The sequence below is a fragment of the Cornus florida genome, unplaced genomic scaffold (assembly GCF_030987335.1).
Source record: "Cornus florida cultivar Cherokee Brave unplaced genomic scaffold, ASM3098733v1 CherokeeBrave_3.0.0_Hap2_Chr02, whole genome shotgun sequence".
Classification (NCBI taxonomy): Eukaryota; Viridiplantae; Streptophyta; class Magnoliopsida; order Cornales; family Cornaceae; genus Cornus; species Cornus florida.
In genome coordinates this window covers 38,309,825-38,334,965 of record NW_026775572.1, presented here as the reverse complement: position 1 = coordinate 38,334,965, position 25,141 = coordinate 38,309,825, and the positions used below count along the sequence as shown (strand labels likewise).

General features: G+C 33.1%; 1 protein-coding gene and 2 long non-coding RNA genes across 3 annotated transcripts; 1 reads left to right on the top strand and 2 right to left on the bottom strand.

The window, feature by feature from the left end:
- Window positions 1-8,710: 8,710 nt before the first annotated feature.
- LOC132286635 (uncharacterized) lies at window positions 8,711-10,157 on the bottom strand. The gene is made up of 2 exons (XR_009472828.1): window positions 9,931-10,157; window positions 8,711-8,956 (listed from the first exon to the last, which is right to left on the bottom strand). It is a non-coding gene; the product is annotated as an uncharacterized LOC132286635 (long non-coding RNA).
- Window positions 10,158-20,232: 10,075 nt separating this feature from the next.
- Window positions 20,233-23,302, bottom strand: LOC132294733 (uncharacterized). Its single transcript, XM_059792704.1, has 3 exons — window positions 22,387-23,302; window positions 22,136-22,267; window positions 20,233-21,708 (listed from the first exon to the last, which is right to left on the bottom strand). The coding sequence occupies exons 1-3, from the start codon at window positions 22,504-22,506 to the stop codon at window positions 20,371-20,373; spliced, it is 1,590 nt and encodes a 529-aa protein (XP_059648687.1). The 5' UTR covers window positions 22,507-23,302; the 3' UTR covers window positions 20,233-20,370.
- Window positions 23,303-23,722: 420 nt separating this feature from the next.
- LOC132294735 (uncharacterized) lies at window positions 23,723-24,706 on the top strand. Its single transcript, XR_009478184.1, has 2 exons — window positions 23,723-23,842; window positions 23,988-24,706. It is a non-coding gene; the product is annotated as an uncharacterized LOC132294735 (long non-coding RNA).
- Window positions 24,707-25,141: the final 435 nt, after the last annotated feature.

The following is a 25,141-nucleotide window of genomic DNA, read 5'->3' as shown; positions in this document are numbered from 1 at the left end:
TCTCCAAATCCAAAACAAGGAATTAAGTTATCCTCATGAAACGGAGATAAGGTTTTTCCAATGATGGATATTGCTTGTTCGTAGGAATTTAGACCATTTCCAATGTCATGTAAACTCCGTCTGTTGAATGACCTTGCACCTGATTTTCATGAAAAAGGTTAGCATATAGTGTGCTGCATCACTTGTCATTATAGAAGTTGTAAGCATCTGGATAAAGCTGAACCTGTCCACTCATTGCTCTTTGTGAAATCAATGCCAACAATGAGATTAGTAGATTCTAGGCCAGCTTCGGCAAGAGCAGCAGTGACCTGATGAGAAGACATACAGTCAGGTCTCTAATACTAATCACAAAAATGAAGTAAATTTTTTGAGATATTTGTGTCACACACCAAGCATCCATGAGCTATGGACATGCGTCAAAAGCAGAAGTCTTTTAAAGAGGGTAATTGATAATGCAACTGCATATGTTTTTACCTGTTCCAGTGATTGGTAATTATCAGGTATCCACGAATATTTCCTTTCCGACTTCCGTTGTCCTCTTCGAAGCGCCCCTTCCAGACTTTCGCAACCCATTGACTCTGCAATCTACAAGAAGAGTTGTGCAAAATCAACAAGAGCTTGGATGAAAACACCGTCAACATTTTGATACTACAATTTCGTGGAAAGCAATGAGTTCGGATGCAAAAAATATATACTCCAGATATATATATATATATATGTATATTTTTTTAACTTACAATTTGATTTCTTTTTCTGCAAAAGCTATTAAAAATTGATTAATTAAGGGTATGTTTAGTAACGTTTTCGTTTTCTATTTTTACAGTGTTAAGAAAACAAAAACATAATTTTATTTTTTAAGTGAAAATAGAAAACAAAATGATGTTTATTAACACATGTTGTTGCCACAAATTTAAAAACATAAAACAATAATTGTGTTTAGTAATACAACATATTTGTTACAAAATTTACATAATATTCTTTAAATTTTTTTTTATTTTTTTCACTTCTATTTTATTTTTTTCATGGCAAGAATTTTAGGAATTAGTGATTAGAGGGGAGGGTAGAAAACTTGAATACGAACTCTCGAACACAGGTAGCAATCCAACTACTCAGGCACGACACTTGCTTCCATTAATATCAAAAAACCATAAATCTAGAAAATCTAATTTAAAATTATAAATCTTAAAAATACCCAATACATCATAAGTACAAAATTAAATATATCAAGATAAAAACATTGCGACCAATTATATATATAAATACATGTATATGCAAGATGTATACATTTATTGTGTGATATATAATATATTGTGTGATACATCATAACTCAATTAAACACTGAAAACAGCAGCTATTTTCAGTGTTTAGCCCAAAATGACTGCAATCCAGACGATAGGAGTAGCAATCCAAGCAATCCACACCATGTTCGGAAGGAGCAACTCCACCATTGCCATAATAAACCCACTTGCCCCAAACATGATACCAATTTTCTCCAGGATACGAGCAGGCTTTTCATACTTGGCAAGTATATTGGCACACAGAGTGCTAATGAAGCTAACTGTAATTGTACCTCCAAAATAGTAGGAATTCCAATTAGCTTTAGCCGCCGAGGAAGACGACGAGTCATTGTAAGTGTCCCTCACATGAGCAAGAACAAGATTAACAACAAAGAAAAAGATAAACATCCCGAAATGCTTCGGAGAATGATTCGACTGCAGATTCTGAGGCATCTCCGTGACATTCCCTTGCTCTGGATCTTGAGATGATCCATTGCTGATTGAAGTAGTAGTAGTAGTTGACATCTCTGTTGCATTATCTTGATGTGATCTCGGTGCAAAATAAGAACGCACCCGGTTACACAGGTCAGAAGGCCACTTAGCTATCGATTTAGCCCCGGAAAACCAGCCAGTTTGACCAGTGATTTCCCGTGGATTCGCAAGCATCTCCATGTCTTCCCGTTCGTCCATTCTTTGAGCTGACATCTCTACTTCATTATGCAGCAGTTGCCCCAGCTTGAGAATTATTTCTGACCCACTGTTCGATTCCTGGTATGGAGCAGAGGAGTTGTTGGAAGAAGAATTACCAAACTTTTTATTTGATGCTTTCAAACAATGTCTGCTTCCTCGAATGGTGCTGTTCAGTAGCTTGCGAATTATTTCTGACTTAAAACAAGGAATTAAGTTATCCTCATGAAACGGAGATAAGGTTTTTCCAATGATGGATATTGCTTGTTCGTGGGAATTTAGACCATTTCCAATGTCATGTAAACTCCGTCTGTTGAATGACCTTGCACCTGATTTTCATGAAAAAGGTTAGCATATAGTGTGCTGCATCACTTGTCATTATAGAAGTTGTAAGCATCTGGATAAAGCTGAACCTGTCCACTCATTGCTCTTTGTGAAATCAATGCCAACAATGAGATTAGTAGATTCTAGGCCAGCTTCGGCAAGAGCAGCAGTGACCTGATGAGAAGACATACAGTCAGGTCTCTAATACTAATCACAAAAATGAAGTAAATTTTTTGAGATATTTGTGTCACACACCAAGCATCCATGAGCTATGGACATGCGTCAAAAGCAGAAGTCTTTTAAAGAGGGTAATTGATAATGCAACTGCATATGTTTTTACCTGTTCCGGTGATTGGTAATTATCAGGTATCCACGAATATTTCCTTTCCGACTTCCGTTGTCCTCTTCGAAGCGCCCCTTCCAGACTTTCGCAACCCATTGACTCTGCAATCTACAAGAAGAGTTGTGCAAAATCAACAAGAGCTTGGATGAAAACACCGTCAACATTTTGATACTACAATTTCGTGGAAAGCAATGAGTTCGGATGCAAAAAATATATACTCCAGATATATATATATATATATGTATATTTTTTTAACTTACAATTTGATTTCTTTTTCTGCAAAAGCTATTAAAAATTGATTAATTAAGGGTATGTTTAGTAACGTTTTCGTTTTTTATTTTTACAGTGTTAAGAAAACAAAAACATAATTTTATTTTTTAAGTGAAAATAGAAAACAAAATGATATTTATTAACACATGTTGTTGCCAAAAATTTAAAAACATAAAACAATAATTGTGTTTAGTAATACAACATATTTGTTACAAAATTTACATAATATTCTTTAAATTTTTTTTTATTTTTTTCACTTCTATTTTATTTTTTTCATGGCAAGAATTTTAGGAATTAGTGATTAGAGGGGAGGGTAGAAAACTTGAATACGAACTCTCGAGCACAGGTAGCAATCTAACCACTCAGGCACGACACTTGCTTCCATTAATATCAAAAAGCCATAAATCTAGAAAATCTAATTTAAAATTATAAATCTTAAAAATACCCAATACATCATAAGTACAAAATTAAATATATCAAGATAAAAACATTGCGACCAATTATGTATATAAATACATGTATATGCAAGATGTATACATTTATTGTGTGATATATAATATATTTAGTATGTGATAATTTATTATGAATAAAAAATATTAAATAATATATCTTATATGTAATAAAATATAATTTATTTTATAATATTGTAAATTAATTATAATTTAATATTTACATATAATATAATATAGATATGATGCATAATAATATAAAATATCTACTACTTAATAATTTAATAACATTATATTCTATATAAAAAATTATTTTGTCACAAAAAATCATTTACATTATTATTTAATATATTATATATTAAAATATATTTTTATCAAATAAAAAATAATATACAATATTTAATTTATTCTATATTAAAAATATATATTTTTATTAACATTTAATATGCAACTTAGTATATAATACAAATAATATGAATTTATTTGAAATGAATAGTGTCTGTGCACTAACATTAGTGAAAACATTTCTTTGCTACAGTGTTAAAAACATAAGAAACATCATTTTGATGTTTTCTCTTTTTTTTCACAAAAATTAAAAACGTTTCTGTTATAGAAAAACAAAAACATTTTATTGAACATGATTTTTGTTTTCGTTTTGCCATTTTAGAGGTTGACAACAGAAAACAAGAAACGTTTCTCGTTACTAAACGCAACCTAATTTGTCATTTTCTTTTCATTTTTTGTGTTTTGTGATTTTTTTTTTTTAAGAAAAAAATTAGAGTTTGGTGTTTAAATTTAAAAAAATAAAAAATATTGTTCTAAAGTGACCACAAAGTTCAAAAAAGATGATAATCATCAAATTTAAAAATTAATTACTAATAAGGAACCGTATGAAGGTAATTTGATCAAAAATAATTACATATTTATTAAACCTTCTAAATTAAATTTTAAATGACAAAATTGACAATAAGTGGTAACTCTATCAATTCATTATCCTATTCCACAGTGGTCTCTTTTTTTTTTTTTTTTTTTTTTTTTTTTCTTTTTAGTTTTTAATATGCCTATTTAAAAAACAAATTTGAATTTCTTTATCAATCTTTTCTCTTCCAAGCCTTAGGATAAAAGTAACATAATAAATCTGAAAAACCCAATGATGAAAATTTTACATCCCAACATGGATTTTACAAATTCCAAGTCTATGCTTTAAATTAATGTTTAAAAGTTTACACTTTTAGAAAATGTTGAAAGCCAAATCCACATCATAACTCAATTAAACCGAACTATTAAAGTGATTCGTATGTAATCTCCATTAAGCACCTTATTGTTACTTCAACTTGTTCATCGGAGTTTAAAAGCTACTGTCTGATTTCGGCTAGAATACATTCATCATCACACTAAAAAAGAAAAATTATCAAAAATGAATCAAAATCAGTGAAAAATAACTGTATGTGCAAACATTTGCAGACAAAAAATAGTTAATAACATTTTTACAATTAATACACTTAGATGAAAATAATGAAGAAAAAGACAAGAAATATATTGTAAAAAATTACAATATTGGCATCTTATTTACTCATTCTTTTTTGGTATATTTCCATTATAAAATAGTGGAAATATTAGTCTCTCCAAAATTTTGTAAAAGTAAAAAATAAAAAAAATATATATCCAAACCCATTAGCACACACTTCTTCTCTAGACCAATCAATTGATCTGCGCAAACAAACAATAAAGTAGCAGAAAAGAAAGAGATCTTGAGATATAATATGAGAGATAATGTAACAAACAAAACCTTCATATCTGAGAAAGAGTGAAAGACACGAGGACGAGAGAGATAATTTGAGAAGAGAGAAATAAGGATGAGAGAGAGAAAACTTACAAAGGACTCCTCAGGATGTGTGCTGATTGGCGTCGTCTCCATCGCCGATACCAAAAGTGTTTATGTGCAGGTCAAAACCCAACTGTGAATGGATTTTCAATTTTGTTGATCTGAAACACACTAGGGTCTCATGGAGTAGATTAAACAATAGAAACGCCGAAAGAGTACTCCGCTCTGGGCATAACTCACCTCATCCTTACACGTAATAACAATATTTTAATCTAAATACGCGTTTTCATTTCTTTAATCTCTGCCGACTGCCTCCAAAGTCACGGAGTTGTTGGTGAATAATTGAGTTTTTATATTTTGTTAAAAAAGAAATTTGGCCAAGATTAAACAATAGAAAAATGTCTAAAGAGTCGATTCTTGGCACTCACCTCATCCTTCCACATAATAATAATATTTTAATCTAAATACGCGTTTTCATTTCTTTAATCTCTGCCGACTGCCTCGAAAGTCACGACGGAGCTGTTGGTGAATAATTGAGTTTTTATATTTTTTAAAAAATAAATTTGGCCGAGATTAAACAATAGAAAAATGCCCAAAGAGTCGGCTCTCGGCACTCACCTCATCCTTCCACATAATAACAATATTTTAATCTAACTACGCGTTTTCATTTCTTTAATCTCGGCCGGCTGCCTCCAAAGTCACCCAGTTGTTGGTGAAGAATTGAGTTTTTATATTTTTTAAAAAAGAAACTTTGGGAGTCTTCTTCAATCTCCACCATCACCAAGGTGATTACACTTTCTTGTCCCAAACAAGATCCATCAATGGCAAAAAAGCCGAGCTTGCCAAGAGTGATTGTTTTTGTTCCTCATTCCAATCCTCACATCCATGAGTCGTCTTCATTTTCATCTCCATCAGAGAGTAGTGAAACCACCCTTTCAAGATCTATATTGATCACCAGCTCTGCCATAGCTTCTTCGCTGCTCTTACTTCCCTACCAGTACATAGATCAAACTCGTGTTCCAACCATCATCTTCAAAGGCCTCCCATCTATCTTCCGGGGCTTCGTCATATCTATTATCTTCGCTTTTACCGCTTCCTTTAGCGCGGTTTTCCTCCATAAAAGGCCAAAGATTGCAAGGTTCTTCCTCTATTTCTCCATGCTTTCAATGGTAAGCGCTGTCCTGTTTCTGTTTTGTGCCATTTCTTCAGCCATTCCCGGGTGGGCATCTGACGAGCTCGGAAGAATCACTGGAAGATGAAGATGATGATGAAGAAGAAGGTATCCACAGCACCAATAGGGGGAAAAAATGTTTTGATGAAACTTTTTATTTTCCTCTTTATTGAACTTTAGAAGCCTCACCATGCCCTTCTTTGTGCTGCAATGTAAGCCTGACCTTTCCTTGTAATATGCAAACCCTAGTTGTTATAAAACTTTACATTTTTTGTATTCCAGTGAATTGATTCCAAAAATACTTGCTAATTAAGATTGCAGGATCCATCATCATGTTTTAAAGTTACTATATACCTCAATTCTATGCAAATCCAACAACTATTGATCCAACTTCCACTTCAAATTCGTTTCCCAAACTATTATGTATATATTGGTGAAGTTATGAATTCAGTTAACATCAGATTGATATTTGTGATACTGCTCTAGAAGAGGTGCTTTTTAAGGCCAATTAGAGTTGATGAGTTCGTCTACGTTTTTATCCCGTCTGCTTGATCCAAAACAGTGTCCGGAACCCTAGAAAATGATTAACAGAGTAATTTGATGCACTTCCTATGCAAATTGTGTCATTCAATTATGCCATGAAGGTAAAAAATAAAAATAAAAATAAAAAAAAGTAATTGTGATTCAGATTTTCAATTATGTTCATAAAAAAACACACACTTTTCCGTATAGGGGATGATAAGCTCTCTCAATTTATTGACAACTGTCATATTTTTGCAGTAGACTATTTCAATTGTTGAGATTTCTTTGTGAAGTCGTTTTTTCAATTGAAGAGTTTAAATAAAATTGATCTACTATCTAATAAATTCTCATTAACATTCACTACAGTGCCTTGTGACAGACAAGGCATGGCCAATTTTGGCAAATCCTTTTACTGACAATGTCTTTTATCAACACCGGATGGAATGGTGATTAATTATTGAGCTTATTTGTGAAATGCCCAAAATCTGATTTTTATCACCCTATATGACCTATTGTGAAGTATGAAAAATACCATTTTTTTTAAGCTGCTAGGATAGTGGGTACAATAGGCATTCTGAGCTGCTTAAATGGTGATCTTCAATGGGTTATTTGAGTTGATACTTGAAAACAGTAAATGCCTACTGTTTAATTGATAGATATTGTTAAGATAATATTTGTATGTTGGCATTGGCAATATAATTCTAATATGGGAATCAGTTTGTAATCACCTTTTTTTTTTTATCTTTCGGACTCATTTTTTCTATTTCTTTGACACCTGCTAAACTAGTTTAATCTAGACTTTGCAATTGAGGAAATGACCCACAAGAGTGTATTAATAATATATTACAAAGAAATCTAAATATTAGTTTCTATTGAATTAGTCTATAAGTGTCAAATGATCCAAAACAATCTAATAATTTCTTAGATAGTGCTCTTACTCTGCAAAAATATGGTTGTACCCTAATTATGTTGATATTTTCCAGTTCCCACCCTCTTCGATATTTCCTCCGTTGTCGTTCAAATTCTTGTGGTGGATCAAGGAGCATGGGCTTGGGTTGGGAGTGTTTTGGACTTCAAAGTCTTTGTTATCTTAATTTTTTGTATTGGGCTTGTTCCGTATGATGTGTTTAACTATTTCATGTGTTTAGCCTAAGGTTTGTTTATGGGTTATTAGGTTCTCTTTGAGGTTTAAGCCCTTTTGTTTACCATACGTGTTTCCTCTTTCTGTACAACTTTAATTTACTGGGGAAAAAAAATTATAAATATAAATATATATATATAAAGCTAAGTTTTATAATTGTGTGCGGACAAAATGTAATATCAGTGTTGGTCATGAAATATTATGGTCACTTCCTCTTTTTCTTCTTCTATTGTTTTTTATTTTTTATTTTTGTTTTTTTTTCCTTGAAGCAAACTCGCAAATCTTTGCCCCACTTGGGCATGAACCCAGACCTCACTTTTGAAGAGGTAAGTTTGTATCAGCTTGGTTATTGCTCATTTGTATTTTAAGGTCACCTTGTTGAAGGAGTCAAAGCTCAAAATGGGGGTTGAAGTATTGGGAAGGTTCAACCTTAGGGCAATTAAGACCATTGTCTAAGGCCTCTAATAAAAGAAGTGTAACGACATTTAAATTGATACCAATTAAAAAAAAATTTGGCATGACATCTACTAAAAAAGGTCTTACGTCAACCTGTTTAAATGCATAAAAAATGCAATGGCCTCTCTTGAACCTTCAAAATTTATCTAACCTGTCCCAGCACACAATGCAAATAATATAAAACATTTCCAAAATAACAACATCAACAATCTCCTCAAAATAGCCCATCACCATCAACCCATTCATGCAGAATAAAGGAGTACTTATTTTATACATAGTTTCATGCTCACATACTAAAATTTTACTCCAATTACATGTACTTACAGTCCATGAATATAATTACAATAACAAAAGTCCATAAGTTTCCGTACAGAATATAATATACTAAGTTTTACAAAAATAGTGAGACTTGAATACAAAAATAGTAAAATGATCTTCTAATCCAAATTAGGCATGTGGTGGAACGCCATCCGCCACTTCTTTCCCATGTCCTGAAAAATGTTAAAATAATAGGGTGAGCATAAAGCTCAGTAGGTGGTGCCTAAGACACACCTCTTATGACCCTGTAAATCCAAACAATAAATAGGGCAATAGGGAGCGAGGTCATGCTAAGCCGGGAAAGAATATAACATTACTTTTCAAGTCAAAACAAACAATGTTGTCCATGAATGCAACGCCATGTATGTCACTCCCCATTTCCAAAATCCAGATCCATCACTTTTCAAACTGTTAATATAATCCGTCCATTAGTGACTCCGCAGCGACACGAAAAAATGATTGGCTACTGTCCCTGACCCTTGATATCCCCGCGGCGTTATTTGGAGCCCAGATAGCTTAACCATGTTAGGGTGTTTTCTTAATTCTCTCTAAGTTATACTAACACCACGACCCTTTGGTGACTCCGCAGCGACCAGGTTTTCATAAAAATCACTTTAATCAAAACTTTGTCCCAAAATTCCTTTTTCCTTTCAAAACAATTTTCCTCTTTTCATGCCCAATGCTATGGATGAATGTCTCATATATCTCAATGTTATACAAATAGAGAAATTCATACTCATTAAGTTATTATTCAATAATATACATGTTTACAACATAAAAATTTCTAAAATTATATTTCGTGTTTTCTAATCACCAAACTAGCACTAAAGGCACAAAATGATTAAATTAATCAACAATTAACATGCTTCGTAAGAAATTTATTTATTTATTATTATTATTTTTTTTATTATTTTTTATAATTTATATTTTATCATCACATAAACATAACAATTTAATACCATGGGCATGTAAATTCATCAATTAAGTATGTTTTCATTATTATATATCACATAAAATATAGTCACACCTTTTCACATAGTAAGTAAATAAATTTATATGAAATTTCACAATTTAAATATGCTAAAACACAATTTTTTTTGAAATTAACTCACAAAAGCCCAAGAATATATAGATTAGAGACCCCTACCTCAATCTAAGCAAAACCCCCAATTTTGTGCCCTAGATCCCAAAAATTAAGAGTGCACCAAATTAGGAATTGCTCCAATAAACTTGTAGTTCTCGCCATGAGCTTCAATTTGCCACAAACAGTACTTAAAAATACTAAGTATTGAAGGAGAAATCAAAATTTGTAACCTTGATAGAAAATGAAAAAGAAAAGCAAGGAAATGGGGTGAGAGAGAGAAACCAGCGGGGGGAGATAGAAAAGAGAGAGGAAATGTGAGACATAAACGAAATAAAGTGGTGGTGGGTCCTACCACCAAAAATATTTTCTTTTTCTTTTATTTTTCTTCTCATTTTACACCACACACAAATATACATACACATATACATATATTAATTTACAACTATATAAGATACATTAAATAAAATGATTATGATGCAAATGAACCCAAACAAAAATTATGTATGTAACAATTCCGGTAACGGGTCCCACACGGAACCGTCCGAACAGAAAAACGGAAAAAATGCGAAAATGACCACCCTTATATTTCAAAAAGTTTTGGACTCAGTGAAATACCCCAAACAACTCTCAAACACAACTGGCACACTGCACAGTATCCGGTACGAAAAACAACAAAAGACGAAAATACCCTTACTGCGACAAAATTTTTGAAAAAATAAAAAATGGCGAAAATTTAGAAACATCACAAGAAGAAGTTTCATTATTAAATACAATTGTTATTATATTAGTCAATAAAAATTTATTTAATTGCAAAGTTTATTTCATCAAAACTTCATTATCTTTTCTTTAGCTAAAAATACAAATAATGTTTTATATTTCCTTGAATACAAATTATTATATAGGGTAAAGTGCCCAAAAAAAAAGAAAAAAAAGAAAAAAAAAACCTCCTTGAACTATATTTTGTGCATAATATTCCCTAAGCTATCACATTTTGTTGAAAAATACCCCAATGCCCAAACGATATTGCATTAAATGACCATAATGCCCCTTTTATTGAATTATACTTAATCTATTTTTATTATTTAAATAAATTATGAAAAAAAAAATCATACTAATATGATGACATATTCTCCATTAAATTTGCTTAAATTTACCTTAATTTTTTAAATAATTATTTAAGTAAAAATTTTTAGTAGAAAATTTTTTAAAAAAAATAATTAGTGTTTTAAATTTTAATGAATATATTACATAAAAAAAAAGCGGTTTTTTTTTTTTATTTTTATATTTTTTTTTTCATTTTTATGATAAATTGATACTAATAATAAAATTAAGGTAAATATTATAATTAATATTTAGATAAGAGAAAAGATAATAAAAATAATTTAATAAGAAATGAAAATTTTAATGAGAAAAGGTAAAATAGTATTTTGTGATGGAGTTGTCCTTAATTGCAACAAATCAATAGTTCAGGGGCAGTTTTTAGTTCAGGTGAGTTGTTTGTAAAAGGACAATAGTTAGGTGATGGTGTGAAGCCCATGAAGAACAAGTCTTGTGACAAGCCAAAGAATGCTCGTTTTTAAGATAGGGTAAAGGTGATAGAGATGAAGCCCACGAGGAACAAATTTTGGGGACAAGCCAAGAGTGGTGCTAGTTCTCAAGATGGGGCAAGGGGTGTGAAGAATGAAGGGGTTTGCTTTAAGCCCGATAAAGAGCAAATGGAAGTATGAAGAGTGAAGAGGAGGGGTTTGTTGCTTTGGCTAGAAAAGCAATTGATGAAGATGAGTTAAAGATTGGTGGGTTGCCATGCGTGAGCAATTGAATACCAATAGTGTGAATGGAGAAGATAGAAGAAAAAATGAAGAATGATGAATTTGAGAAAATGTGGAGATTGTTAGAGTGTTTCTCAAGTTCATCATAGTACTTTATTTGAGGTGGAGAAATCTTCAGTTGAGGTAAAGTTATGAAGAGATCCTTGTTCAAGGTGGAGTTATGGAGAAGCACGTGAAGATTGAATTTTGAGCCAAGGTAGAGATTGTTGGGTTTATAGCTCAAAATTTGTGCGCAGAAAATTAGTTTTCTTTTTTGTTTTGGAAGCTGCGAGAAATAGTTTCCTAATTGGTTTTGAAATCCGGAAGACTTGGGGAAAAAGGTTAAAGATTTGGAAAAAAAGTTATACCTGCTATTTTAGAATTGAAGATAGATATGGTAATTCCTTATAGGCAAGTTGATTCTTGTCCAACAAGAAGTTGGATTTGAGGAATACTTGTCCAACAAGAAATTAAGTTTTGAATACTCTATAAATAGAGATAAGTATGAGGGGTTTAGAGAGAGAGAGAGAGAGAAGAGAGAAAAGATGTAAGGGGTTTAAGGGTGAGTGTTGTGAGGAGGAGAGAAAGTATATGTAATTCCAGAGTGTATACATGTAGCCTCAAAAGAGATGATGAGTGAGTGAGTGGGATTTTGACATGTGGTTGTCCTTTATTTATAATAGTGAAATCTTTCTCTCCTATGAACGTAACTCTAGAGTTAGGTGAACCATGTAAAATATTGTGTTGCGCGTTGATATTTATGATTGTTATCTCCATATATGCTTGTGTTGATATGATGTGATGATGTTTTCGCTGTGTGTGATGAAGGAGTGATTTAACTCTCAATAATAGCCGACCGTTGAGTGGGTTAAAGGAAGTTAATTATCCCCAACATGTACTCTATAAGGTTTAGTCACACTTATGATTAATTAATCGATTAAATTATCAACTTGATAAAAATAATGAGATTAAAATCAATAATAATAATAATTAAAAAATCAAATATATGTACCTATTCACTTCCCTCGAGGTGTCACAAGATTGAAGGGCTTTTGAAATTGTTCACAAGTTTATATTGACAATAGAGGCGAGTGGAATTGCTTTCACGACCTGTGAACTTCCAAAATTGTCAAAATCAATGCTTTGTTCATCTTTTTACGCGGTTTGGCTTACAGTCATACCTGAAATGGCAATTTTTCATAATTTTTTTGAAAATTTTCAAGCTAACAAATACACGAGGGAAAACTTATTTTCCTTTTATTTGCTTCACTGTCTTGTACTTTCATTTTTCTCTATTATTTAAGATCATGCGAGCTATTCTTCAAATTCTAACAGTGTTACTGTTTTTGTTTGGAACTTTCTGTTACAATTGTTGGAAATGTTTGAAACTAAGTTAGTGTTTGATGAGACAATGAAGTTAATAATGGGAACACCAAAAAGCTTTGAAGTTGACATGTTTTCACCACTTTTGAGGTTAGGTCCAAAGATGACTGTAAGCACTTAATTCCATAATGCCTGCCAGTGTGTGTGGTGTGCGTTTGTGCATCTGATGTCATTAGAGAATTGGTTGTTGTTAGTGGGAGAATGCTTGAAATGTCCTATATTACATAATCCATTCCTAAAAATATAAATAAATAAATAATTGATATCAACTTCTTTGATTTCATTTAAAATCAGTTCATTGACCTCACATAAGTGTGGCCAATCAATTATAGACAATAGCTTTTTGGTTATTCCACAAGGATTAATCTGTTGGATACTGTCTCAAATTTTAATTAGAATTTGTTTAGAGCTCTAATTTTTAAGAAAGTTTGTTATAAACTAGGAAAAATTATTACCAAGTTCTAATTTTTTTATTGAAAGACAAATAAGTCCTAAAAACTTCTTTTAAGACTAACAAGTCTTACTTTGAGATATTTTTTTTCTTATTTAACTTATAAATCACTAAATCTTCCATTTATATCCTTACTAAATTAGATATACTTTTCCTAAATCATATATAAAATTTAGACTCAAATTTTTATATATGCCCTTACAAAATTAGACATAAAATTTGAATAAAAAAAATATACATTTTATTGATATTTAATAAAATAATTAATTTTTTTGTATTAATTGTATTCCACCAAAGAGTTTTTTAATTGAATTTTAATATTAAAATAATTATTATTTAAACTCATAATGAAATATTATTAAGTAACTAAAACTTAAAAGAATATATAAGAAAATAAATTATATATCAATTCTTGAATTAATTTATAATTACAAATTTTATTTGTATTTAGTTAGAATATAAATGGAAGGTTTAGTAATTTATGACTTAAATGAAAAAAAAAAAAAAAAAAAAATTCTCAAAAGTAAGATGTAGTAGTCTTAATGAAAAAAATTAGAACTTATTTGTATTTCAATGAGAAAAGTAGGAATTGTTAGGAATTTTTCTTATAAACTATTGGGAAATAATGAATTTTAATATTTATTGAAATTAGTAGTTATATAGGTTGATAACTTCTACTCACAAAAATGAGAGTGTGTTATTGAGATGAAATGAGAGTGTGTTATTGAGATGATTAAAGAGTGGGAAGAACACTCATAACAAGCATACATAGAATTGTAACACTTGAGTTGCTATGCTTAGTTATTTTGTTTTTTGGGATAATCAAGGGTCCACTCACATTAATCGGATAAAATTCGAATTATGTCTGCAATCATAGTCCCTAAGCAATAGGCACTCGAAAAGATTTGAACCTGAGATTTAATGTTTCATGAGACACTAAGTTCTATGACTTTACCATTGGAGCCAACCTTGAGATTTGAGTTGTTATATTCTCTCTTTATTTATAACAGCCCCCAGTTGGATTGCAGAAGCCGTCGCAACATCTCACAACTACTTTTAGGGTTTCTTAACCCTTAAAGACTGATAAGTTACAGTCAAATGGCTGAGATGAATCTATTATTGATTAGTGGACTACTTAATTAGATGGGCTTCTAAATGCCCAAATACTAAATGGGCTAATGAAAAAATACTTTTATGAATTTGGGCCTAGAATTATATATATGGACTTGTTTTAAAATATAATAATTTATATTATAAATATATATTTATGTAAACGAGCTTTCTCACGAGCCGAGCTTAACAATGTTCAAGCTCGACTTATTTACTAAACGAGTTTAAAAATTAAGCTCAAGCTTAACTCGTTTCTTAGGTGAACGAGTCCGAATCAAATTTTTAACGAGTCGAGACCAAACTATTCATAAAAGTTTATTTGCACACACAAGTATAAGGTAGCAATTCATCTTCAATATTCAACAAGAGAGGGACTCATCACTATGTGGCATATAGGTGGTCTCAACTTTGACAGCCAAGTGACTAGTACAAGTCGTACAAAATTGTGACAAATACTCACATTTATAAATATATTTGTCAGATGATAGATGAATGCAAGTGAGGGGCCATTTTTCTCAATATTTCATTTATGGTACTTATTTATGACTATAAGTAATGATTTTGTATAGAATAATTAAAGTTGGACCCTACATCTAAAAAAAAATTACAGTAAAAATTATTTATTATTTATATGTGGTTATTACATGCTATTTGCAAAAAAAATAAAAATAAAATAAAATACATAAATACTTGTAACTCCTTCAAAGTTCAATAAACTTTTTTAGTCTTGGGTTAAAAATTCAAATTTAGTATTAAAAAAATAAATAAAAAAATGTTTGCCATTATTGTAATCCTTGTATGCTACAACTTATTAGTACTATGCAATATCATTTATGAGTTGTTAACTAAAAGAACAATTGTTTCAATTATTTTTTCAAAATTTAATTTTATATAATTAATTTGCTTCCCAAATGAATATTTTTGGCTTTGGCGCCCCTGGAGAATGGCTTCTTTTGCTGCACATGAAGCAATCACGACTTGAAGTGTGACACTATATTAATATAAGATTAAGGGATTGATATAAAATTATATTTGAAAAAAAAAAAAAAAAAAAAAAACTATATTCTTTGCGAAAGAAGTTGACACCGACCCCTAACTAAAAAAAAAATGTCGACACCGAGCACAGTTAATGTGGAATCGATTGTTGTCACATAATGAGCTCCATATTAACGGGTCACATAGTGGATGTCACTTTCGCAATGAATAGCATTGCTCTCCTGCTTGGAATTAAGAAATGACAATGATAATTGATTAGGCAAGTCCCATTACTTTAAAACAACTCATATATGGGTATTGTTAGTGGCTTGAGACCTCAACAAGCTTAGGTAAGGACAAAACATGCGGACAATTAAATTCGTATTATTCTAAAGCCCACCATCTCCAATTATTATTACGGGACAAAGTTCACACCAAATGAATCACAGATTAAAAATAATAATTATTATACTAATAAGAAAACAAAAATTATGAACTTTATAGTAATTTGTAAAATAAGCAGAAAGAGAAAATATGATGGAGAAAGAATATATATATCTATATAATTGAAATGAAAATTTCATTTTATAAATATGTATAAGATTTTACAAGCCCATAAAAGGGGAGTTAGCCCAACTAACATTCAATTGGATCCAAGAGTACCCAGCCCAAGGAATCAATACCCAAAGAGTAAAAAGAGGAGATGACCCTGGTCTACCACAATTCCAGTGATTTCCATGGAGAATATCTCCATGGAAATTAATCTCGTCAGTTCCTTTTATCAGGAGGCTGGCAGGAGGTCTCAAGATGGATGATGGCAGTTACCATTCGGCAATTAATCTCCTAGCTGAAGCGGAATCTGGGATGGTTGAAGACATGGGCTTCAATCTAATCGGCTCCAAAGTAAGATGCAAAACAGAGTTTTGAGAGAGTAATTTCTTTTGGAAGATCCTTCGGTTCCTCTAGTTCCAGATATTGTAGCCAGGGAGGCTTAAGAGAGCTTTGATAGTGTGCAACTGTGATTGTTTGAATTACCTCTCCAATGGAAGGAAGACCATGCAATTAGGTGGGACCAATTAGATGGTTGGATATAGAACCCACAACATGCTTGTAGAAATGCCCATAAGGACCTTGCATATGAACACTTGAAGAATAGATGATCATGGGATTCCAACTCCCTATTGCAGAGAATACACAATGTAGCATTGATGTGTGCAGTACATCTTCTGTTCAGTGTTGGAAGCTTATGATGGATGGCCACCCACAATGTGAATGAATGTTTTGGTATTGTTGGCTTGGACCAGACCAAATGAGACCAAGGGATGCTAGGTAAGTGTTGGTTCAGATGTTCCATTGTTTGTGCGATTGGGAATTCCCCAGTAGCAGTAGCAGATGGTATCCAATTGAAATTGTCATGTTTTTGTGAACAGGGCAGTCTGTATGTATGCTGTAATTGGGGTAGTATGGTTGTGAGGTGGTTGGGAAGGACCATGAGGACTCAGAGATGAAGGAGTTTAACTTGGTCTTACTATCATGGGTGGATTCAGTGATTTGCTCGGGTGTGACAAGAAATGATGGAGAAAGAATTATAGATGATGATGAGCTTAGCCTCTTTGAACCAATCAGAATGTGATGACCTCAGGAGAGGAACAGAAAGGAATAGAAAAGAAAGTTAGGTTGTTTGGGTGGGGGGGAAAGTGAAAGACAGGGCACACCTGGTACCAGAAGAAATTTGTGACGCTATTATGGAAGCTTGAAAGGTTTGAAAATGACATATCACCGTGGTGAGTGACACAGTGGTCTCATGAGAGTTGTTTGCACCATGCTTGCCGTCCATGGTGAGAATGAAACACATAGTGTTTGTTAATTTGAAGAGCAATGATAGAATCATAGACATCACACAAATTATTTCATGATTTACCATCACAAAAAATTTGTTGTTGACCTATATGTTCTCACTATTATGAGCTATGCGTCACTATTAGAAATTTTTTTTACTGTACTTAATTTTAGCCCAACTCAAAAAAATAAAAATAAAAATAAAAAATTACTATTATTATTCTACCCAAAGAAATATTAGTCCATCCTATTACAATTCATGCATCCGCTGTAATGTTTAAGTTTTTATTTTTATATATATGTGTGTTAGTGGAGGGACCCACTCATTAAGACCACATTTGTGTTTTTGTTTTCTGCTATCTCACTCTCTCTTTCCCAGCTGCCCGCTTCCACCTTCCTCTCTGTTTTCTTTTTCCTTTTTCCACTTCAAGGTTTCAATCCTTGATTGCTCCCTCATTTCTTTGTGTTTTTAAGTATCGTTTGAGGCAAAACAAAGCCCGCGACGAGCTCTACGCGCTCATACAAGCAATTTCAGTTTTTGGTCTTCCTAGGGGCTTCGAATTTAAGGACCCAATTTCAAGGGTTTTGTTCAATTTAGAGGTGGGGGCTCTTAATCCATGTTTTTCTTGCTCCATTGTGAATTATATCTCTCTTGTTGTGACAAGCATGTTTAATTTGGAAGTTAATTGTTTCAATGATTATATAAATGATGTTTGGGAAAATTCATGATTATGAATATGAGTAGAAAAGCATGCTTAGAGGTTGTCTTGTTGTGTTTAATGTTTTGATATTTCATTTGGAGATGTTGAACATGATGTATGCTTAATTATGTGGTGTAAAATTCTAAATGCCATAATATTGAAAGCATGGGATATATATACATGTACATACCATTGGGTTTGCATGAAATGGGAGAATTTGCTTGAAACAAAAAGGGAAATTTTGGGAAAAAAGTTTTTACGAAATGGTTTTATGAAAACCCGGTCGCCGCGGGGGTACCAAAGGGCCGGAGTGTTAATATAGCCTAGAGGGGATTAGGGAGTCGCCCTAGCGTGGTTGAGCTAGCTGGGCCCCATAATGACGCCGCGGGGTTACCAAGGGTCAGGGACACTAGCCAATCCTCCTCTCGTGTCGCTGCGGGGTCACCAAAGGACGGGTTATATTAACAGTTTGAAAGAGATGGATTTTAAATGTGAAAACGGGGAGTGACATCGGCATGCATTCGCATTTCATGGCATTGCATTGTTTGTACTTGAGTTTGGTTGAAATGTTGTATTATCCCGACACTGTATGATCCCCATTCCTATTGATCTATTCTTTGTATGGATTCACAGTGACACAAGATGCGTGTCTTAAGTGTCACCTGCTGAGCTATATGCTCACCCCTATATCTATATATATTTTTTTCAGGTCTTGGAAAGGAACTGGTGGATGACAACCCACCTCAAGCTTGAACGGCGTTAGAAGTCCACTTTTGTATCTTTGTATATTCCCCATTATTTTGTAAAACACTAGAAGTGCAAAGATGTATAATTATTTTGTGGAACTTTGTCATATAATATAACTAAAGTATTGATGATGTTTTGGATGGGGATTTGATAGTATGCAACTTGTTGATGAATGGATGGATAATCCTAGTTTGAAGCATTGTCTAGATTAGTTGGTTGTATCATTATCTTTTGTTGTCGTGAATTTGGAATTTGAGCCATGACAGGTTAAAAATGCAATTAAACAGGTTATGATAGGCCTATTTTTAGGGGAGGTCATGCCGAATTTTTTTTTGTTTAAAAAATATTAGTTTTGAGTCGTTACCTCCGCCCTTGTTCATGATCAACCTAAACAATCACATGGTACAAACAATCTTACTTTTGAAAGAGTAAGATGGCAACAAAGCCAAGCTTATCGACATTTTTGAGTTGTATTTTGATCACTACCTCTGCCTGCGAATACATGGATAAAAACAAGTCCCTAGTATCATCTTTAAAGGCCTCCCTTGCATCTATCGGGTTTCGTTGTGTCTGTTATGTTTTCTTTCCAAACAACCCAAAGGCTACAAGGTTTTTCTCGTATTACGCTATGATTTCAAAGATATATGCTCTCAAAGATATAAAAATATACAGAATAATCAAAATACACTGAATACTCAAAATGATATTTTGCAAAAATTACTCTCAATTGCAAAAATATTAATCTATAAGCCTCCTTATCTAGCTTAGAAAACATGTAAAAGTCATATATGTAAAAGATTATTACTGTACTATGTATAGATTTGGAACAGGGGAATAATGCCAATGGCTTACATGTTGCAAGTTTTCTCTCTTCGTCAGATTCTCTCTCACCCTCGTGTTTCTTACTCTTTCCTCACATCCATAGTTTTTCACACATTTGTTTTTGCTTAAAGATTTTTTTTCTTAGATCTGTTTTATTTGATACATTCTTACTCATATATGTATATATTTTTATAATTCACTGCTTATAGCCAGTAATAAAGAATTGAGTAATTTAATGTATTTTTCAATTCATTGATTGGATAGGAGTGTGCTCACATTGTCAAGGCTCTTGTGACAACATTACTTGAAAAATAAATTTATGCACTAAAAAGATCATTAAGATGGTACCTTTTTACTTGAAATAGGGTTTGAAAAGCTGAAGGATTGAAAGAGAAATCTTTAGAACCACAGCGTGAGAAGATTTGTCACTCTCTGGCTAACGTGAGAGAAGATGGAAACAATGAATTTAATGATAGAAGAGCCGAGTAAAAAACAAAGCAAAAGTATCACTCAATATGGATTCCTTGACTATCATCAAATTTCTATTATCATATATTTTGCAGCAGCAGAAATAACGTCACTCTTACATGACTTCCTGAAAGTAAACGCATTAAAAAAAAGAAGGAAACGACTCGAGTAATGGGTCAAGTATTTTACCGTAGAGTGTTTAGCCCAAAATGACAGCAATCCAGACGATGGGAGTAGCAATCCAAGCGATCCACGTCACGTTCGGAAGGAGCAACTCCACCATTGCCATAATAAACCCACTTGCCCCAAACCCGATACCAATTTTCTCGAGGAAACGAGCAGGCTTTTCATACTTGGCAAGTATATTGGCACATAGAGTACTAATGAAGCTAACTGTAATTGTACCTCCAAAATAGTAGGAATGCCAATTAGCTTTAGTCGACGAAGACGAGTCATTGTAAGTGTCCCTCACATGAGCAAGAACAAGATTAACAGCAAAGAAAAATATAAACATCCCGAAATGCTTCGGAGAATGATTTGACTGCGGATTCTGATGTATCTCATCCGTGACATTCCCTTCCTCTGGATCTTGAGATGATCCATCGCTGATTGGAGGGGTAGTTGACATCTCTGTTCCATTCCCTGCCTCTAGATCTTGAGATGATCCATTGGGCTGAAGTGATGTATCCCCTTCTTGATCTGATCTGTGTGTGAAATAAGAACGCGCCCTGTTAAACAGGACAGAAGGCCACCTAGCTACCGCTTTAACCCTGGAAAACAAGGTAACTTGAACGGCACTGTTTGTTGAAGAACAAGCAGTTTGACAACTGCTTGCCTGCCGATCCGCAAGCATCTCCATGTCTTCCCGTTCAACTAGATGTTGAGTGGACATCTCTGTTGCATCCACTCCTGACTGGAGATGAGACCCATCACTGCTCTCATCTCCAATGTGAAATACTCGTTCAGTGCCATCTTGATCCGGTGTCAATGTGAGAAGATACTCACTCTTCCATTCCTGGTATGGTGCAGAGGAGCTGTTCGAAGAGGAATCACCCAACTTTGCCTTTGTTGCCTTCAAACTGTGTCTGAGCCCTGGTACGGTCGAGGTGATTGCGGACGCTACCACGGCAGTTGCGGCGGCCAGGGTGAGGCTGGAGTTCTCGCTGTTGGACTTGCGATTTTTTGCCGCTTTTGAGGATTCCTTTGACTTGTACCCCTTGGTTTTCCCGTAGCCTCGCGCGACCGGGACGTCGTCCTTGATCCAGTATGTGCCGCAGTTCTTGCAATGATTGTGACGCTTCGCGCCTGAGCGCTTGGTGTTCACATAGTCACAAAGAGGACACGAAAAGGTCTGGTGGTCTGAGAAGCATATTGTAGAGCAAATATTCTTTCTTGATAGTGCAATTGCGTTGTCTAGAGAGTCGATACACTCCCTAATCAATGCAGATGTTTCATCATCATATCTAACCGTTTCCTCCATATGTTTAATCAATTGCTTTGCCAGTAGAAGATCATTTTCATATTGCCTTGACATGCTCTGCGAGAACAATTGCAAGGACAAAAAAAAAGTTTAGGAAAGATCGACCCATTCACCCATTGAATGAATTTGCATGCAATAATCAAATGGGTTTGAAAATTTTATTTATCTATTTATTCCTTGGTTTTCCCTTGCTTGTACACATAGGCATGTTGCATATAGTATATACGCAAAATAGGTGGACCAAAATTTTATGATTTACAACCTGAGCTCCTCCAGCTTTTAGAATGTGTGTCACACCAGCTTCAATAAGAAGATTATAATTTGATGAACAAGCAAAGCAATTTATGCAGTAAACTCAATTAACATACAACTGATATTATAAGATGTGTGTTTTAGGAATAGAAATACTACATGTTAAATTGGTACCTGGTTTTAGATCATATATATTTTGAGCTACAAGGTTCTAAAGTTTATATATACATACATTTCTGAATTCTGGCAAGCCATGATAATCCTGATATATGGCAATGTCCTTGAAGTCGTTGGCTTCTTCAACCGTACATATTGAGGCTTTCGGATTATTCATAATCCACCATTGAGTCAAATCAAAGGAAAGCTGCAAAATAACCAAAAACCAGATAAGTAATTGACTCGTGTATATATATATATATGTTTGAGCATTATAAGATGGAATGTGTGTTTTAAGAATAGAAATACTACATATTAAATTGTTACCTGGTTTTTTGCAAGACCCATCTGAATTAGTCCATCAAAGTAAGGAGAGACTTTGCCACGTCCACCGTTGGTTGCTATTTTGGACAACAGGTTCCCTTGCTCGCTCAAAAGTGATTTCATCTTTTGTTCTGCAAGTTAAGATTGATCGAGAAGGTAGAATTGGTAGGAGCGAAAGGACAAGTCTTAATCGCGAAAAAAATGCTTGTGTTATGCTGTAATACTGCACAAGGTCGGAAAACTGAAATTTTGGTACTTCTTATTGAATAAAATGTTAAACTTATATAGCATGTTCTGCAGAGAATAAGAGGGTGGGGATGAAGGTTCTGAGAAGAAACCGCCTATGATCTTCCTTTGAAAATTTTGTCTAATTCTGGTGAGCAGCTTAATTTGAACTTAATTATGTATTTTAAAAACATATTTTATAAAATGTTAAACTGAAATTTTTTCTTAATAATTGCAGCTTGAAACATTTTTTTAATCCAATAATAGATATTCTCGATTTCATTTGATTTGATAATTCAATGAATTATTTAGAATTAAATTCATATTCCAATTTTTAAGAACTGGATCCGAAAAAAAATTAATTTTTGTTAACCAAGATTTAATGTAAAAAGGAGATTAGCAAACAATGATTAGGAAAGAAGAGAGAATCCGAAAATGAAAAAATATATATAAACCACAAAAAAAAAAAAAAAAAAAAGAAAAAGAGTAGAAATTAAGGTATTTGACTATTTATTAAAGAAATATATAAAATTGGGAGATGGAAGAAGAAGAAGAAGAAGAAAAAATTATAAAAAAATTATTTTAACAATATGTATATATTATGTAGTGCAATATTATATAATATATTATGTATTTTACTATTTCAATCCATATTCAAATTATTGAATCAACTTCAAATCAAAATCTGGTGTACAGTTTACACAGTTCTAATTGTTGGTCCATACGGTGTAAATAAGACATTTTTGTTGAGCTTAATTACAATCAATTGTTCTGCCGCAAGCAATAAAATAGCAGAGAAGAAAGAGATCTCAAAATATATGCAATCATGAGAGAGAATGTAAGAAACAAAACCAGCAGAGATCTAAGAAAAAAAATATCTAAACACAAACAAATCTGATAAAAAAACCTCGGATCTGAGAAGGAACGATCAATATTTTGTAAAATTCCTAAAAAAAATGTTCCAAACGATTAGCACATGCTTCTTATATTCCCATCAATTGGTCTGCGCAAAGAATTCAACAAACAAAACCAATCCAGATCTAAGAAAAAGATGTTCAATCACAATCAAAATTGAGAAAAAACTTCGTATGTGAGAAGGAGAGGAAAATAGTGTTAGTAAACCAATACCAATAGTAATAGAAGCAGGGGAATAGTGCTGACTGGTGTCTGTGTGCTCGCCAATTCGGAGATCGTAGTGCTAGGTCAAACTATGTGAGGCGATATATATTCGCAGGTAAAATTCCAGATTTTCAGTTCTGTTCATATATAATACACAAAGGATGATAATTTAATTTCTCTCGCAAATATTTCATCACGGTCAAATTTCTGTACCATATTTTAATCTAAATACGCGTTTTCTTTTCTTTAATATGTTTTAGTCATCCGGAAGCTTCCAAAGTCAAGGAGTTGGTGAAGAAACGAGTTTTGAGTTCTTTTCCTCAAAAAGAAACTTGGTCTCTTCAATCTCCACCATCACCAAGGTGATTTCTTTCTTGTCCCAAACAAGATCCATCAATGGCAACAAAGCAAAGCTTGCCTAGAGTTGTTGTTGTTGTTGTTCCTCTCTCTAATTCTCACATCCATCAGTCTTCATCTCCATCAGAGAGTAGTGAAACCACCCTTTCAAGATGTATATTGATCACCAGCTCTGCCATAGCTTTTTCGCTGCTCTTACTTCCCTACCAGTACATAGATCAAACTCGTGTTCCAACTATCATCTTTAAAGGCCTCCCATCTATCTTCCAGGGCTTCGTTATATCTATTATCTTCGCTTTCACCGCTTCATTTAGCGCGGTTTTCCTCCACAAAAGGCCAAAGATTGCAAGTTGCTTCCTCTATTTCTCCATGCTTTCAATGGTAAGCGCTGTCCTGTTTCTGTTTTGTGCCATGTCTTCAGCCCTTCCCAGGTCGGCATCTGACGAGCTCGGAAGAATCACCGGTTGAAGAAGAAGAAGAAGATATCCACAGGGGGTTTTGATGGAACTTTTTATTTTCCTCTTGAAGCCTCACCAGCCCCCTTCTTTGTGCTGGAATGTAACCCTAACCTTTCCTTGTAATATGCAACCTTAGATGTTATAAAACTTCAATATTATGTTAATTTTTTTTTTTTTTTTGTATTTCAGTGAATTGCTATGTAAGACTGCAAGATCCATCATCATGTTTTGCAATTTACTATACACCTCAATTCTATGCAAATCCAACAATTATTGATCCAACTTCCATTTCAAATTGGTTTTCAAAACTATTAGGTATATATTGGTAAAGTTATGAACTCAGTTAACGACCTATTGAAATTTGTGAGACTGATCTAGAAGATGTGTTTTTTGGGCAAATTAGAGTTGATGCGTCCGTCTACGTTTTTATCCCATCTGCTTGATCCAAAACAGAGTCCAGAACCCTAGAAAATGAATAACAGCGTAATTTGATGCACTTCCTATGCAAATTGTGTCATTTAATTATGCGAATTAAAAAAAAAAAAAAAAAAAAAAAATCAAGTAATTGTGATTCGAATTTTCAATTATGTTCATAAAAA

Bases quoted from the DNA above. Each gene is read 5' to 3' on its own strand.
- LOC132294733 (XM_059792704.1), bottom strand. From the start codon at position 22,506: ATGAAATCACTTTTGAGCGAGCAAGGGAACCTGTTGTCCAAAATAGCA. The intron at 22,268-22,386 runs GTAACAATTTAA...GTTATTTTGCAG, and splicing joins TGGGTCTTGCAAAAAACCAG to CTTTCCTTTGATTTGACTCA. The intron at 21,709-22,135 runs GTATGTATATAT...TTGTTCTCGCAG, and splicing joins GCTTGCCAGAATTCAGAAAT to AGCATGTCAAGGCAATATGA.